The 18434-nt window shown below is 52.3% G+C and overlaps 1 protein-coding gene across 4 annotated transcripts in view; it reads right to left on the bottom strand.

Moving 5' to 3' along the window:
• Positions 1-18434, bottom strand: part of IFT140 (intraflagellar transport 140) — a 243719-nt gene that overhangs the window by 132813 nt on the left and 92472 nt on the right. For all 4 annotated transcript variants that reach the window (XM_044978903.1, XM_044978900.1, XM_044978902.1 and 1 more), the window contains one exon: positions 7467-7594. In XM_044978903.1, coding sequence (XP_044834838.1) covers positions 7467-7594 — 128 coding nt within the window. The remainder of the gene's footprint in view (positions 1-7466; positions 7595-18434) is intronic.

Genomic DNA, 18434 nt, shown 5'->3' with positions numbered 1-18434 from the left:
ATTAAAAAAAGAGATAAGCCATGCAAACTCCACTCCAGTGAAAACATTGTATTTATCCCCAAAGAAATATTCATTGATTATTGGAGTAATGATGGAAACAAACACTGAAGATCTGGAAGCCCTGAATGCGCTATATGTGCTGCTTACAACAGTGCATGAATTTCTTGCTCTGTGAGATTATGAGTCCAAGTCCACACTGAGAATTCAAACTCATGGAGAAGCAGCAGTGACATCGCTGAAGCCATTACCCTTGACCCCAAATCTCAGACCTAGAAAAAATGGTTACTCACCTTCTCGTAACGATTGTGCTTCGAGATATGCTGTTCATGTCCAGGGCTGCCCAGAGGAGGGGGCAAGTGGGGCAATTTGCCCCAGGCCCTGGGCCCCACAGGGGCCCCCACGAGAGTTTCTCAGGACCCCTGGAGCGGGGTCCTTCACTCACTCCGGGGGCCCCGGAGCTTCTTCCACTCCGTGTCTTCGGCGGCAATTCGGCGGCGGGGGGTCCTTCCGCTCCGGAAGGACACCCCGCTGCTGAATTACAGCTGAAGCGGGACCTGCCGCCGAAGTGCCGGGTCTTCGTCGGCAATTCGGTGGCGGGAGGCCCCCCCCCACGGGTCTTCAGGGCACTTCGGTGGCAGGTCCCGGAGCGGAAGCACCCCCTGCCACCAAATTGCTGCCGAAGCAGTGCCCCCCCCCGCTGCCGAAGACCCCAGGCCCCCTGAATCCTCTGGGCGACCCTGTTCATGTCCATTCCAATCAGGTGTGCACACACCGCGTGCACGACAGCTGGAAGATTTTTCCCCTAGCAGTATCCGTAGGGTCAGTCTGGGCACCCCATGGAGTTGCGCCTTCATGACACTCAATATAGGGCCCTGCTGACCCGAACCCCCCTCAGTTCCTTCTTGCCAGCTACTTCAACAGCAGGGTAGGAGGGTGGGTATTGGAATGGACATGAACAACACATCTTGAAGAACAACACTTATGAGAAGGTGAGTAACTTTTTTCTTCTTCGAGTGCTTGTTCATGTCAATTCCAATCAGATGACTCCCAAGCCTAAGTTCAGGAGGCAAGGTTGGAGTTGTCCACTGATTGGAGCACTGCTCTACCAAAGGCTGCATCATCTCTGGCCTGCTGGGTAATCGCATAATGTGCGGTGAAACTATGTATGGAGGACCGCGTCGGCGCTCTGCATATTTCATGGAGGGGAACCTGCACCAGGAATGCAGCTGAAAAAGCCTGAGCCCTGGTGGAGTGTGCAGTGAGCAGAGGGGCAGGCACCCCTGCCAGGTTAAAGCACTCTTGGATGCTGGATGTGATCCACAATGAAATTAGTTGAGAGAAGACTGGATGACCCTTCATTCTGTCTGCCACAGCCACAAATAGCTGAATGGACTTTCGGAACGGCTTTGTTCTCTCAATGTAAAAGGCTAATGCTCTGTGGACATCCAACGAATGATGCCTCTGCTCCCTGTTACTTGAGTGTGGCTTAGGATAGAACACTGGGAGGAAGATGTCCTGGTTGACGTGAAATTGCTAGACAACTTTTGGGAGAAAGCTGGGTGAGGCCGGAGCTGAACCTTGTCCTTAAAGAACAAGGAGGCTCTGATGTTAGGCTCTTGAGCTCAGACACTCTCCTGGCTGAGGTTATTGCTACCAGAAATGCCACCTTGTACAAGAGGTAGAGCATGGAGCCAGGGCCACCCAGAGGGTGGGGCAAGTGGGGCAATTTGCCCCGGGCCCCGCAGGGGCCCCCACAAGAGTTTTCGGCGGGTCTTCAGCGGCAGGTCCTTCAGTGCCACCAAACAGACCTGGAGCGAGTGAAGGACCTGCTGCTGAAGACCTGGAGCTTCTTCTGCTCCGGGTCTTCGGCGGCAGGTCCTTCACTTGCTCTGGGACCCACTGCCGAAGTGCCCCGAAGACCCGGAGCGGAAGGATCCCCACCGCTGAAGACCCCAGGCCCTCTGAATCCTCTGGGCGGCCCTGCAGGGAGCATGTTGTTAGCAGTTCAAAGGGCGGCATTGTCAGTATAGAAAGGACCAGGTTGAGGTCCCAGGCCGGGACCAGCTGTCGGACTTGCAGATATAGCCTGTGGAGATCTTTGAGGAAACGGCTGACCATAGGGTTGGCAAAGACTGACCGGCCCTCTGTGCCTGGATGGAAGGAAGAAATGGTGGCCAAGTAAACCCGTACTGATGACATGGACAGACCCTGCTGCTTGAGATGGAGAAGGTTGTCCAGTATGAGTGGCATAGAGCCAATCATAAGGGACAAATGATGCTGCGCCAGCCAGATTGAAAATTTCTTCCACTTGGCAAGGTAGGTAGCTCTGGTGGGGGGTCTCCTACTGCCAAGGAGAACTTGTCTAACTGGGTCTGAGCAGGAGAGCTCCATTGGGTTCAGCCATGGAGCTTCCATGCTGTGAGGTTCAACTACTCAAGGTTCAGGCGCTGGAGATGGCCATGATCCTGGATTATCAAGTCCGTGAAGAGCGGCAAGGTGACTGGGGCTTCCACGGACATGTCCAGGAGCAACGTGTACCAGTGCTGGCGGAGCCAGGCTGGAGCTATCAATATCACAACTGCTTGATCCCTCTGTATCTTGAGAGCACCTCATGAATGAGAGGGACGGGTGGGAACGCGTATAGGAGATGGCCTCTCCAGGGAAGGAGGAACACATCCGTTATGGAACCCAGGCTGTGATTCAGGAATCATAGAAGATTAGGGTTGGAAGAGACCTCAGGAGGTCATCTAGTCCAACCCCCTGCTCAAAGGAAGGAGAAGAATTGCTGACACTTCCTGTTGTGTCGCATGGCAAAGAGGTCTACCTGGGGAAAGCCCCACTGCTGGAAAATGGAGTTCGCGATGTCCGGGCACAGGGACCACTTGTGGCCATGGAACAACCTGCTGAGATAATCCGCTAACTCATTCTGTACCCCAGGGAGGTATGATGCTTGCAGGTGTATCGAATGCTCTACGCAGAAGTCCCACACATGAGGGCTTCCTGGCACAGGGGAAAGGAGCGTGCCCCCTCCATGTCTGTTGATATAAAACATCACTGTGGTGTTGTCTGTCATCACTGATACACATCTTCCTCCTTAAATGGGCTTGGAAAGGTTGGCATACCAGGAGTACTGCTCTCAGCTCTCTGACACTGATGTGGAGAGCGAGCTCTGCCTGAGACCAGAGGCCTTGTGTCCTGAGGTCTCCTAAATGTGCTCCCCAGCCCAAGTCTGATGCGTCCGTAACCAATGAGAGAGTTAGCTGGGAGCTGGTGAAGAGGACCCCTGCACACACCACCTGTGGGTCAAGCCTCCACAGAAGGGAGTCAAGGACCAGGTGAGGCAGAGTCACAACCCTGTCAAACTGTCCCGAACTGGTCAATACACCAAGGCTAGCCAGTTGCTCCAGTCGTGGAGTCTGAGCCTGGCATGTTGCACCACATAGATACAAGCGGCCATGTGTCCCAGGAGTTTCAGGCAATTCCTTGCTGTGGTGGTGGGAAACTGCCTGAGACTCCAAATAATGTCGCCCAGGGCCCGGAACCTCGATTCCCATAGGTACGTCCTGGCCTGGGTTGAATCCAGTACCACCTCTATAAATTCTATCTGGTGAACTGGGGACAGTGTTGATTTCCCCACATTCAGAAGGCCCAGTTCATCAAACATCATTCTTATAAAGTCGACTTGTGATTCCACTTGAATCCTGGAGCGGCCCTTGATCAGGCAGTTGCTAAGGTGTGGAAACACCTGTACCTGCCGCCTGTGGAGGAACGCAACCACCTGAGGTATTTTCTGTGGGACGGTGTGATTGCTATATGAAAGTACACATCCTTCTAGTCAAGGGCAGCATACCAGTCTCCTGGACCCAAGGAAGACATGATAGAGGCTAAGGAGACCATGCGGAAGAGTTTTTTCATAAATTTGTTGAGCTCTTGCAGGTCTAGGATGGGCTTGAACCCGCCCTTGGCTTTCAGTATCAGGAAATACTGGGAATAGAAGCCCTTGCCCTTCTGCTCCTGAGGAACCTCTTCCACTGCTCCCAGCAAAGCAGTGAGAGCACCTCCTGTATGAGTTGCTCATGAGAAGGGTCCCTGAAGAGGGATGGGGAAGCGTGGTGGAAGTGCGGGAGGGCAGAAAATTGAAGTGAATATCCCCTCTCTACCGTGTGGAGCACCCAACGGTCCAATGTAATCTGGCCTACGCAGGGTAGAAAGGGGATAGACGGGATAAAAAGGTAAGGCAGGATGGATCCAGTCTTTGCACTGGTGCATCGCCCCAGGGCGCACCTTCAAAAGGCCTGTTTTTGGCCTCAGGAGGGTTTAGACTGGCCAGAGCCCTGCCCAGAGGAGGGATGAGGTCTCTTCCTTGAGTTCTTACTCTTCCTGTGCAACCCCTCATGCCTACCCTGAGGTTGATAATTCCTCAGTGGGGGCTGAGGTCTAAAGTGTCGCCGTTGGTTGGAAGGGATGTGGAGGCCCAGAGATTTCAGGGTGGCCCAAGAGTCCTTGAGACTCTGCAGGCGAGAGTCAGTCTTCTCAGAGAACAAAGACTGACCCTCAAAGGGGAGGTCCTGGACTGTCTGCTGTACCTCGTACAGGAGGCTAGAGACCTGAAGCCAGGAACTCCTTCTCATAGCCACCCTGGTAGGTACGCTACCCCGTTAGCCATGGTGCGAGACGCTGTGTCCACAGTGTCTAAGACTGCCTAAAGGGATGCACGAGAGATCAATTTGCCCTCCTCTACTAGTTCAGAAAATTCTGTGTGAGAGTCCATAGGCAGGAGTTATGCAAATTTTTCCATGGTCCCACAAGTATTGTAATTGTACCTGCTAACCACCGCCTGATGGCTAGCGATATGGAGCTGCAAATACACCCCCCCCCCGAACTGAATAGATTTTCCTCCAGAAGAGGTCCAGTTTTTGGCCTATGATTCTTTGGAGAGGGCCCCTGGTAGCCCTGGTGCTTGCATTGGTTGGCCATATTCCCTATCAGAGAGTCCAGCAGGGAGTGCGTATATAAGTGTTCATACCACTTGGAGGAGACTAGATATCTCCGCTCATACCTTTTCATGGTAGGTGACAATGAGGATGGGGTCTGCCAAAGGGTCTTAGTGGCATCGCTGATGGTCTTAATCCAGTGGGGGGAGGGATAGCTCAGTGGTTTGAGCATTGGCCTGCTAAACCCAGAGTTGTGAGTTCAATCCTTGAGGAGGCCACTTAGGGATTTGGGGCAAAAATTGGTCCTGCTAGTGAAGGCAGGGGGCTGGACTCAATGACCTTTCAAGGTCCCTTCCAGTTCTAGGAGATTGGTATATCTCCAATTATTACCTTTAGCAGCCACGCAATATGGGATGGCCCTGGAGGGGAAAGGCTATCGACCATCGGGTTGGCGTCCTCCACCACTCCTCCGGTTTGATGTTTAGGTTCTGGGCCACCTGTCTCAGCAGCTGCTGTAGGACCCTGCTGTCCTCTAAGGCTGGAGAGGTTGATAAGCCAGCCATCACTTCATCCAGAGACGAGAAGGATGAGGTGGTGACTGGTACTGCTCCCTGTCCTTGGCCCCATTGGGGTTCCGCGGGGCGAGGATCACCAGTGCTGCTGTTGGTGCTACGGACAGTGCTGGGATTGGAGCCGCGCTCAGTGCCAAGGATGTGAAGCAACTGGCGCCCCCATTGTCAACACCGCAATCAGTGCCGAGATCATTGATGTCGGTATGGCTGCTGGATGGGCCCCTGCCAGGATCCCTGGTGCGGAAGGCGTGTGCAGCAGAGGCCACTGATGCCCATCTGGAACCCTGGCTCTGCCCCTGGCTTTAGTGATAGGCCCAGGGTGTCCAGAAGGGCCACTGAGGAGTCTGCCACTGTCCTGGCCACAGTGCCAGGTACAGCTGTCTGTTGCAACAGGAGTGAGATCTTCTGCTCCTACTGGAACGCGATGACTCCGCTTCCGACTGAGGTTTGCGACTGATGACCACAGAGGAGTGGAGCCCCTTGGTGCTGGAGAGAGATGCCAACTCGGGGACCGGAGCGGGCCACCGGTGCCAGGAGTCGATACGCTGGGGATGATACCCTCATCACCACCATCATCGCCGGCTTACCCACAGAATGTATTGGGCCAGGAATTGGTGCCATCAAGCAGTGCGGGTCCAGACTCGACTGGACCCCTCCTGGGGCAGGAGTCAGCGGAAGCTCCACCGATTGGGTGCCTGGTGGAGACTTGCTGGCCACCTGGTCTTTAGACCTTGTTGGGAACGCCCTCTATTGGCCTTCATTTTGTGGGGCACCGGGGAGTGGGGCCTCACAGATGTCTGGGACCTGTGCGCAGAGCTGTGGCAGTGCTGAGGGTCTCTAGAGGAGTCCTTCCTCAGCACTGGCTTGCACATCAACGATGCTGGAGCACTGCGCGCCAAGGAAGCAGCACTTGGGGCTGGGTCCGCCGCACTGGGCTCCAACTGAGGCCCACATGCAGCCTCTATAAGCAAAACTCAGAGGTGTTGTTCTCTGTCTTTAAGGGTCCTGGGGCAAAACCCTCTACAGATCTTACAATGCTCCCTAAGGTGACCCTCACTGAGACAATTCAAGCATGAAGTGTGTGGGTCACTTCTCAGCATAAACCTGCCGCAGTCCGAGCACAGCTTAAAGCCCGGGGACTGAGGCATACCCCAGTGCCAGGGAAAAGCATCGGGGCAGGGGGAACCCCAAAGGACACTTATGAGAAAAACTATCTACACTAAGTGTAACTACTCTACTACTAAATCTAACTATATATACACAAAGGGTGATACTGTGAAGCACGCGCTTGCTGAGGAAAGTGCAATGGAGTTCCAGCTAGCCGTCACAGGCGGTAAGAAGGAACTGGTGGGGGGGGTCACGTCAGCAGGGCTCTATATTGGGCGCCATGAAGATGTGACTCCGGGGGGGCACCCAGACCAACCCTGCAGATACTGCTAGGGGAAAAATCTTCCAGCTGTCATGCACGTAGCGCGCTCACACCTGATTGGAATTGACATGAACAAGCACTCAAAGAAGAGCTTGATAATACAAAAGGGTCAAATTCTCACAAGAGTGATTTGTGAGTGTATAAAACAACATCAGTTTATCAGATACTATTGAACTGGCAATACACTTCACTAGGTAAGGCTGCATCTTCTAACCTCAGCTTCTCCCTGAAAACACTGAAGGTAGAGCAGCAAAATTTGGCAGGAGTCTATAAAGTAAAAAATATATACACTTTTTTTTTTAAAAGAAGCCAAGGACAGAATAGGCAAGATAACCTCTACAGGGCATGCGGCATGAGAAAGCCTGCACTCCCACTGCCTTTGACGTACCTATTCTATGAATTCAGTCTCCATGGTTGTCATTTTAGCATTTTTCACCAGTACAAAATTCCCTTAAGATTAATTAAAAAAAAAAAAAAGAAGAAAAGAAACCTGAGCTATAGATTCCGACCCTTGTAAACGCTTAATAATACCTGCGAGAGAGATCAAAGATTTTAAAGTGAGCCAAGTCCGTTCCCACAGCCAGGAAATTCCCGCAGATATCCAACAGGCAGGGATTCCCCTCTGCTTCAGAGAACACCAGCAGCTGTTTGACAGTACCCTGGGGAGGGGAGATAGCAGCAACTTTAAATGTTAACTTTCCGACAGGGAGGTTTTTCTGTCAATTAAGCTTGCACATCAAGCCCACTTCTGTTTTATCCCAACCACCACCACCAATTAATAAGTGCATCATAGCAATTTCTTGATACTATCCTATCTAGGAACAGCTATACAATAGACCGGGGGAAAGGGAGGGGGAAGACAGTTACCCACCTTTTTGTAACTGTTGTTCTTCAAGATGTGTTGCTCATGTCCACTCCACTGTAGCTGTGTGTGCACCCACTTGTGCAGCTGTCAGAGACTTTTCCCTTAGCGGTATCCATAGAGCCAGCTGTGGTGCCCTCTGGGGTGCTCCGCTCACACTGCGGTATATCAGGCGCTGCCAGCCCTACGCCCTTTCTCCTTCTTGCTGACAACTCCAACAGAGGGGCAGGAGGAATGAACATGAACACCACATCTCAAAGAACAACAGTTATGAAAAGGTGGGTAAACATTTTTTCTTCTTCGAGTGTTTGCTCATGTCGATTCCATTGTAGGTGACTCACAAGCAGAATCCTCCGAGGTGGACTCGGAATTCAGTCTTGCAGATTGAAGCACTGGCTCTGCCGAAACCACGTCATCTTGAGCTTGTCGGGTCAGCGCATAGTGCGAAGCTAATGTGTGGACAGATGACACATTGGAAAAGATGGGGATCAATATGAAAATTGAAAGGTGGATAAGGAACTGGTTAAAGGGGAGACTACAACGGGTCATACTGAAAGGTGAACTGTCAGGCTGGAGGGAGGTTACTAGTGGAGTTCCTCAGGGATCAGTTTTGGGACCAATCTTTTTATTGCTGACCTTCGCACAAAAAGTGGGAGTGTGCTAATAAAGTTTGCGGCTGACACAAAGCTGAGAGATATTGCCAAGACAGAGAAGTACTGGGATATCATACAGGAAGTTCTGGATGACCTTGTAAACTGGAGTAATAGTAATAGGATGAAATTTAATAGTGAAAAGTGCAAGGTCATGCATTTAGGGATTAATAACAAGACTATTGTTATAACCTGGGGACTCATCAGTTGGAAGTAACAGAGGAGGAGAAGGACCTCGGAGTATTGGTTGATCACAGGATGACTATGAGCCGCCAATGTGATATGGCTGCACTTAGGATGGAAGAATCCCATGCACTGCTACAGACTAGGGACCGAATGGCTGGGCAGCAGTTCTGCAGAAAAGGACCTAGGGGTTATGGTGGACGAAAAGCTGAATATGAGTCAACAGTGTGCCCTTGTTGCCAAGAAGACTAATGGCATTTTGGGTTGTATAAGTAGGGGCATTTCCAGCAGATCGAGGGATGTGATCATTCCCCTCTACTCAGCACTGGTGAGGCCTCATTTGGAGTACTGTGTCCAGTTTTGGGCCCCACACTACAAGAAGGATGTGGATAAATTGGAGAGAGTCCAGCGGAGGGCAACAAAAATGATTAGGGGGCTGGAGCACATGACTTATGAGGAGAGGCTGAGGGAACTGGGATTGTTTAGTCTGCAGAAGAGAAGAATGAGGGGGGATTTGATAGCTGCTTTCAACTACCTGAAAGGGGGTTCCAAAGAGGATGGATCTAGACTGTTCTCAGTGGTAGAAGATGACAGAACAAGGAGTAATGGTCTCAAGTTGCAGAGGGGGAGGTTTAGGCTGGATATTAGGAAAAACTTTTTCACTAGTAGGGTGGTGAAGAACTGGAATGGGTTACCTAGGGAGGTAGTGGAATCTCCTTCCTTAGAGGTTTTTAAGGTCAGGCTTGACAAAATCCTGGCTGGGATGATTTAGTTGGGTTTGGTCCTGCTTTGAGCAGGGGGTTGGACTAGATGACCTCCTGAGGTCCCTTACAACGCTGAGATTCTATGATTCTATGGTGAACACTTGTGGGGCCGTTGAAAGGCCGAATGGAAGGGCTGTAAACTGGTAATGTTTGCAGTTGACCATGAAGCGCAGAAAGCATCTGTGCGCCGGATGAATTGCTATGTGGAAGTACGCGTCCTTCATGTTGAGGGCGGCATACCAGTCTCCAGGATCCAAGGAGAGGATAATGGTGCCAAGGGAGACCATGCGGAACTTCAGCTTTACCATGAATTTGTTGAGCCTGCGCAGGTCCAGAATGGGCCGGAGGCCCCCTTTGGCCTTGCGGGCTAGGAAATAGCAGGAATAGAACCCCTTGCCTCTTAGGTCCTGTGGAACCTCTTCTATTGCCCCCATGGCGAGGAGTGCCCAAACTTCCTGAATAAGGAGATGCTCGTGAGAGGAGTCCCTGAAGAGGGACAGGGAAGTGGAGTGGGAGGGTGGGTAAGAGCAGAATTGGCAAGAGTATCCTGCTTCCACCGTGCGGAGGACCCAGCGGTCCAAGGTTATTTGGGACCATGTATGGTGGAAGTGGGATAAACTATTCAAAAAGGGTGGGGAAGGATCCAGGGGTAAGTCTGGTACGCCGTCTTCGGGCATCCCTTCAAAAGGCCTGCTTGGAACCTGACGATGGTTTGGTCAGGCCCTGGCCTTGACCAGACAAGGGGTTGGAGGGCTTCCTTTTGTCATTCTGCCCCTGCCGCCTGTAAAAATCCTGCCTTGGCCAAGGAAGGTAGGAGTGCTGTTGCAGCTGCTGGGGCTTGAAGTGTTTCCGCTGGGTTGCTGGGGTATGCATGCCCAGGGACTTCATCGTTGCCCTCGAGTCCTTAAGGCTATGCAGCCTAGAGTCAGTTTGCTCCACAAACAGGCCCTCCCCATCAAAGAGCAGATCCTGCAGTGTCTGCTGAAGCTCAGGAGGCAGGCCAGAGACTTGCAGCCAGCAGGTGCGCCTCATGGCAATCCCAGAAAACAAGGTATGTGCAGCTGAGTCTGCAGCGTCCAGCAAGGCCTGCAAAGAGGTCCATGCCACCATCTTGCCCTCATCAATAAGAGCCCCAAACTCCTCCCTGGACTCAGGTGGTACAAGCTCCTTGAACTTCAGCGTGGCATTCCAGGAGTTAAAGTTGTAGCAGCTCAGGAGTGTCTGCTGATTAGCAATCCTGAGCTGGAACCCCCCTGTGGAGTATACATTGCAGCCAAACAAGTCCAGCCACTTGGCGTCCTTAGACTTAGGTGCCGAGGCCTGCTGCCCGTGCCTCTCCTTCTCATTCGTGGCCGCAACTACCAGCAGGCAGGGCTGCGGGTGCGTGAAGAGGTAGTCGTAGCTCTTCGAGGGTACAAAAGTTTTTGCATTCAACCCCTGTGGCCATAGAGGGAATGGAGGCTGGGATCTGCCAGATGGTTTTGGCATTGGCCTGAATGGTCTTGATGAGGGGCAGGGCCAACCTTGATGGACCTTCCGGGGCCAAAAAGTCCACCACCGGGTCCTCCGATTCCACCACCTCCTTGGCCTGCAGACCCATGTTGCGCGCCACCCTGTGCAGGAGGTTTGGGGGGTGCAGATGTCTATGGGGGGAAGCCTGGAAATAGAGGTGCCTGCCACGGGCTTGTCAGGGAAGAAGGACGAAGAGGCCAGAGGGGGGAGAGGGTCAGCTCAACTTCCCTGTTCTATGGGGGCTTGATGCTCCATGTCACTGACCGTAGGTCCAGGATCGGAAACAGGAGTTGGAAGGGGTCCCGAGGTGGGGAGGGGGCATGATGGTTCCTCCACACCCCGAGGAGTGGACCAACTGTCCGAGGCTTCCAGAACCCTTGTTTCAGAGGCAGCTAACCAGGAAGCTCCAGACGGTGCACCCTGGGCCTGGTGGTATGCCCACGGCATCCAGAATGGCCACTGGGTGGGCCCCTGCCCGTGCAGCAGTCATGGTCCTGCCCCCATGTCAGGGGGCTATATTCTGACTGGTGGAAGTCCTGATCCGAAGACAGCGACGACCCCTTCTCTGAACCCGAGGAATGAGATCAGGACCGCGAGGGCCAGGGTGGCGCCGAGCAGATCTGCGCCTATGAGCGGTGAGAAGGAGGGTGGTGCCGTGACCTGGATCGGTACCGTGGCCAGGAGCTGCACCGAGCCGGTGAATGGTGCCGGGACTGGTGTCAGGTCTGGGACCTGCTCCATGACTGGTAAGTGGTGTGGTGCCATGATTGGGAGCGCTGATGTGATCCGGAATGGTGCCACGAGTATGACCAGCACTGCAATGGGGAGCAGTGCCAGGACTCTGAGCGGTGGCAGGGCTCACACAACAGAGCCGACGGTGTCAACGGATGGATCAGTGCTGGCTTGCCTCGAGATAGTGCCATCCGCTGTGGCACCGGAGGCTCGGCATGGAGCGGAGAGGACCCCGGTGCCATCATGGCAATGAGGTCCCTAGCAGATGGAAAGTATCAGAGGGGTAGCCGTGTTAGTCTGGTTCTGTAGAAGCAGCAAAGAATCCTGTGGCACCTTATAGATTAACAGACGTTTTGCAGCATGAGCTTTCGTGGGTGAATACCCACTTCTTCGGATGCAAGTAGTGGAAAATTCCAGGGGCAGGTTATATAGGCAAGCAAGAAGCAAGCTAGAGATAACGAGGTTAGTTCAATCAGGGAGGATGAGGCCCTGTTCTAGCAGTTGAGTGAAAACCAAGGAAGGAGAAACTGGTTCTGTAGTTGGCAAGCAATTCACAGTCTTTGTTTAATCCTGAGCTGATGGTGTCAAATTTGCAGATGAACTGGAGCTCAGCAGTTTCTCTTTGAAGTCTGGTCCTGAAGTTTTTTTGCTGCAGGATGGCCACCTTAAGATCTGCTATTGTGTGGCCAGGGAGGTTGAAGTGTTCTCCTACAGGTTTTTGTATATTGCCATTCCTAATATCTGATTTGTGTCCATTTATCTTTTTCCTTAGAGACTGTCCAGTTTGGCCGATGTGCATAGCAGAGGGGCATTGCTGGCATATGATGGCATATATTACATTGGTGGACGTGCAGGTGAATGAACCGGTGATGGTGTGGCTGATCTGGTTAGGTCCTGTGATGGTGTCGCTGGTGTAGATATGTGGGCAGAGTTGGCATCGAGGTTTGTTGCATGGATTGGTTCCTGAGCTAGAGTTACTATGGTGCGGTGTGCAGTTACTGGTGAGAATATGCTTCAGGTTGGCAGGTTGTCTGTGGGTGAGGACTGGCCTGCCACCCAAGGCCTGTGAAAGTGTGGGGTCATTGTCCAGGATGGGTTGTAGATCCCTGATGATGCGCTGGAGGGGTTTTAGCTGGGGACTGTATGTGATGGCCAGTGGAGTCCTGTTGGTTTCTTTCTTGGGTTTGTCTTGCAGTAGGAGGCTTCTGGGTACACGTCTGGCTCTGTTGATCTGTTTCCTTATTTCCTCGTGCGGGTACTGTAGTTTTGAGAATGCTTGGTGGAGATTTTGTAGGTGTTGGTCTCTGTCTGTGGGGTAGTAGCAGATGGAAAGGTATCCGGGGTGGACGGTAGCTGAACTTCCACCACACTGTGGGACGGGAAGTCCAATGGCATCGGACTCAATGACTCCCCCAGCGGGGCCAAAGTCAACGGTGCCACGTCCACGACATTCGCTCCTGGGTGATCCTCCCCTGGACACGGTACAGAGGTCGGCTCCAAGGGGTCGGGTCTCTGCAAAGAAGAGCCACCCTTTTCTGACTTCCAGTGTCGCTTCGGTGCCAGGGAGTGTGAGCAGTGCCAGGTCGATGTTCCCAGCTTCAGTGCCAGGGAGCGGCAGTGCTGCGGGTCTCAGCCAGAGTCCATCCGCAGTGTCGTGTCCACGGCCGCCGCCCGGACACTGCGCACCGAAGAGTTCGGTGCCAGGTCCTGCCGCACTGAAGGAGGCTGGAGTCTAAGGAGCTGCTTCAGGCAAAAGTCCCGCTCCTTTTCAGTCCGAGGACGAAATCCCTTGCAGATCCTGAACTTCTCGGCTTGGTGAGTCTCCCCCAGACACTTCAGACAAGAGTCATAGGGGTTGTCCGTTGGCATGGGCTTGGAGCAGGATTTGCAGGACTTAAATCCCAGGAACTTGGGCATGAGAGCCCCGAAGAAAGACAGTTGGGGTCAAACCCAACTGCCACTAACTACAACAAAACAAAACAAAAGAAACTACCAACAAAAATCAGAACTACTACTATTTAAATGAAGCTAGGGACACATGGAGAACTTGCTAAGCAAGACGCCACAGTTCCAATAACCGTCACGGGCAGTAAGAAGGAACTGAGGGGGCACCAGATCGGCAGGGTCATATATTGAGCGCCGTGGAGGTGCCAATCCAGGGGGCTCCACAGCCGACCCAATGGATGCTGCTAGGGGAAAAATTTTCCAACGGCCATGCATGCAGCGCGCGCACACCTAATTGGAATCAATATGCGCAATCACTCGAAGAAGAACCTCATCTTCTTGAGATATTTGTTGAGATGACGCAGATCTCAGATAGGCCTCAGGCTCTCTTTCGCCTTGGGAATCAAGAGATAGTGGGCATAGAATCCTTTCCCTCTCAGTTCTGTAGGAACTACCTCCACAGCCCCTGTCCATAGGAGGGTTTGCACCTCCTGGACAAGAAGTTGTTTGCGAGAAGGGTCCTTGAAGAGGGACGGGGAATGGGGGTGCGATGTAGGGATTGAAATAAACTGGCGGGTGTAGCCCACTGCAATAGTACTGAACACCCAGTGGTCTGGTGTTATTGATGCCCAAGCAGAAAGGTATGGTAAAATGTGGTTCAAAAACAAAAGGAGGGTGTGCTGATCCCAGGGGGAGACTGGTAATCCATCCCTGAGCGTGCCTTCAAAAGAACATCTATTCCTGCTTGGGAAACGGCTAGTGCCCAGTTGGGCAGTGGCAGAGGCCAGCTGACTCTGGAGTCCTTGAGGCCATGTAGTTTTGAGTCCATCTGGTCCAAAAATAGTGAGGATTCTTCAAACGGAAGATCCTACACTAGCTGCTGCACCTCTTGTGACAGTCCAAAGACTGCAGATATGAACCTGGCTGCCAAATCTACTGCATCTAAGGCAGTTTGGAGGGAACTTCTGGCCACTGCCTTTCCTTCCTCCAAAATGACCAAGAATTCCTGCCTTGATTTTTGCAGCAGATAGTCCTTAAATTTGGTCATGGAGTCCCAAACACTGAAGTCATATCACCCCAGCAGTGCCTCCTGGTTTGCGATACAGAGTTGGCAAATTGCAGTAGAATAAACCTTTCTACCAAAAAGGTGCAAGTGTTTTGACTCCTTATTTTTTGGGGGTAGCACTGGACTGGCCCTGCCTATCCCTCTCATTGGCTGCAGCAACCACCAGAGAGTCCAGGGACAGGTGAGAGTATATATACTTGAACCCTTTTGTGGGCACATAGTACTTCTTTTCCACCCATTTAGAAATTGGGGGCAGAGATAAAGTCTGCCATAGTGCTTTTACCCCCTCATGCACAAGCAGAGCCACCTTGGCAGGAGCTGCAAGAATATCAAAAAGGGCGTCCATTGGCTCTTTGAGCTCCTCTGCCTCCAAGCCCAAGTTGGCAGCCACCCTCTCAAGGAGCTCTTGGTGGGCTTGCAAATCATCAGAAGGCAGGGTGTTAACAGGACCCACGAGTGCCTCATCTGGGGAAGATGAGGAGGATGCCAGTGTGGACAAGTGGCCAGATCCTCTACCTCTTCTGTGGCCATCTCAACTGGGGATACTGCTGGGGTTTTGGTACCGGGTCTAAGTTTGAACCTGGCTTCAGTACCAACCACCACAGATGGGTACAGATGGGAGGTACGAGAACTGTCCCAGTGCCGCTGGGAACCCACAGGGGTTCCAGTACTGCCACTGGACTGGCCGCTCCCTGGAGGCCACAGGCCCATAGATGGTATGCCAAGTGATGGCGCCTCTTTTGAGGGGACACTTCCTCCCTCAGAGTCTGATGAGGGCTTCTCATATGAAGACTAGGGCAGTGTCATTGATGTACCCTCTTGCCGGCTATGATGGGGAGCTGGAGAACGATGCCTCTGTACCAGAGACCAGCTACAGGAGGCCAGTGATCGGTGCTGGGATTCTGGTGAGTGGCACCAGGACTCCAGTAACTCCAGTGCCACATGACCAATGCTTGAGATCGGGTGATCGGTGCCAATTCTCGGGCAACCAGCACCTGGGCATTGGCAACCGGTTCCGGCCCGCTGGAGACAGACGTCGGGATAGTGATGGAGACTGGTGTTGGGCTGGGGACCATGGTGGAGGGCATAGGCATTGACTCTGTGGGTGCTCCAGGGGGAAAAATGGTGGGTGCTGAGCACCCACCGGCAGCCCCCCATCAGCTCCCTCCCACCAGTGCCTCCCGCTCACCAGCAGGCCCTGTAGATCAGCGCCCCCCACCCCCAGCCTCCTGCACGCTGCAAAACAGCTGTTTCGCGATGTGCAGGAGGCTGGGAAGGAGTGGGGAGGAGAGAGGATGCAGCACAGTCAGGGGAGGGAGTGGAACCAGGTGGGAAGAGGCAGTGCGGGAGCGGAGAGAGCGCAGGAGGAGGTGGGGGCGGGGCCTTGGGGGCGGGGCCTTGGGGGAAGGAGTGGAGTGGGGGTGGGGCCTGGGGTAGAGCCAGGGGTCAAGCACCGCCCGGCACTTTGGAAAGTCAGTGCCTGTGATGGAGGGCCCAGTGCAGGCTTCCCCCGCAATACAACTGCCCTCGATGATTCCCTGGTGGTAGGCGAGCAGTTCCTAGGTGTAAGAGGAACTGGCAGGGCCATCAGGTCACTGACCACCTGAAAGGCTTCCAGCATGGAGGGCATCCTCAGGTGGGCTGTGCGAGTGGTCCGGCACAGGTCACGTCTCACTTCCCAAGTCTCTCTGGTGTCCTTTGGGCACTGGGGAGCGCTCTCTTGGGGCATGCTTCTTGTGCCACTTTCTCGGCACTGGGGATGTAGGGGTGCATGGTGCTGAGGGGTGCATGGTGCCGGAGTCCAACCATCTCGGAGCCCAATCTAAGCACGGCTTCCATCAGCAGAGCTTTCAACCTGATGTCCCAGTCTTTTTAAGTGTGGAGTCTAAAGCCCTGGCAGTTCCTGCGCTTCTCTTACATGAGCCTCCCCCAGGCACTTTAAGCAGCTGGCATGGGGATCACTTCTGGGCATGAGTTTAGTGCAGGCAGCACATGGCTTGACACCCAGAGACTAGGGCATGCCCCATCCCGGGAACAACGTCCCTAACTAAAACTAATTAACTAATGACTAGAAGAAACTAACACCTAAAACTAACTATTTACAGCAAAACAATTCAGTGAACCACTAGTAAAGGCATGCCAAAGCAAGGGCATATACTGTTCCAGCAACTGTCATTGGCGGTAAGAAGGAACTGGAAGGGTGCAGGGCTGGCAGTGCCCCTTATATCAGCGCATAAGCGTGGGCATCCAGGAGGTGCTAGAGCTGGACATGAGAATGGACGTGAGAAATTACTTGAAGTAGTCTGAGTTACAAACTCTGCAAGGGAGCACTTAAATCTAAACCAAAAGCCTTTTTCACTGGAATTTAAATATAATTTCATGGAAACATCTCTATTGGGCTTTACAAATCCTAAAATTATTTTTATAAAACCTAAATTCTAGGCAAAAATTGACTAGACAGTATCTCTTTAATTTACTTAAATAAGGTGAATACTTAAATAACTAGTTACTGAGTCCTGGAAACCAAGACCTGTTTTGTACAGGTACTTTATTAAACCAGTTTAAGTCTCTCTCGGATCTTTTATCTTTGCTGATTTTTAAACGCCGTAGATTTTAGAATGAACGTTTCCAAAAGAGATGTATAAATTGTGCCCACAAAATCTACTTGGGGATACAAACACGTACATGTTTGCACAAAGAATGCAGTTACATACACAGAAATAAACTCCACCAGAGAGGTCCTTTGGGGCCATCTGCCTGTCCCAAGTCAGGGTAAAGGAGGAGGGTTGGGCGTGGGGCTAGCAACTCCACCCTGTAAAAAATCAACTTGCTACAGAAACGCCAACAATAGAGATAACAGAGACTTTTAGCCTGGAAAAAGAAGGGTCTTCAACTCGAAGACGCATGACGCTGGGTGGTGAAAGCCACGAGGAAGCCACTAAGCTGATTACCCTTCTTGCAACCAGGAGGATTACCATCGGCACATGGAACGTGAGGACCATGTATGAGTCAGGAAAGACGGCGCAGGTTGCAGCAGAAATGAGGAGCAACAACCTGACCCTACTAGGCATTAGCGAGACAAGATGGACGCAAGCTGGACAGAGACGACTGTTGACAGGAGAGCTGTTGCTGTATTCAGGACATGAAGAGAGCGACGCACCCCACACACAGGGAGTAGGCTTCATGTTGTCCAAGCAGGTACAGAGAGCACTGATTGGTTGGGAGGCACATGGTCCCAGGATCATCACAGCATCCTTCAGAACTAAAATGAAGAGGATTAAGATGAATGTTGTTCAGTGCTACGCTCCAACTAATGACAGTGAAGAGGAGGATAAAGACTACTTTTACAACAGACTCCAGAAAATATTAGAGATTCTCCCAGACAAAGACATCACCATCCTTATGGGAGACTTTAATGCCAAAATTGGACCTGACAACACAGGATACGAACAAGTCATGGGGACCCACGCTCTGGGAGAGATGAGTGAGAATGGAGAGAGATTTGTGGATCTGTGTGCACTTAACAACCTGGTCACAGGAGGTAGCATCTTTCCTCACAAGCGGATCCACAAGAGTACCTGGGTATTGCCAGCAGGCATGACAGAAAACCAGATCGACCATGTCTGCATTAGCAAGAAGTTCAGAAGATCCTTGCAGGACGTTAGAGTTAGAAGAGGAGCAGACGCGGCGTCCGACCATCACTTAGTGGTGGCCAGATTGAAGCTGAAGCTGAAGAAGAACTGGATAGACGCGTCAGACAGAAGAGTGAAGTACAACGTCAGCCTT

Source organism: Mauremys mutica, chromosome 11, assembly GCF_020497125.1.
Source record: "Mauremys mutica isolate MM-2020 ecotype Southern chromosome 11, ASM2049712v1, whole genome shotgun sequence".
NCBI classification, from domain to species: Eukaryota; Metazoa; Chordata; order Testudines; family Geoemydidae; genus Mauremys; species Mauremys mutica.
Note: the sequence above shows the minus strand (reverse complement) of the source record. Positions and strands in the feature narration are given on the sequence as shown.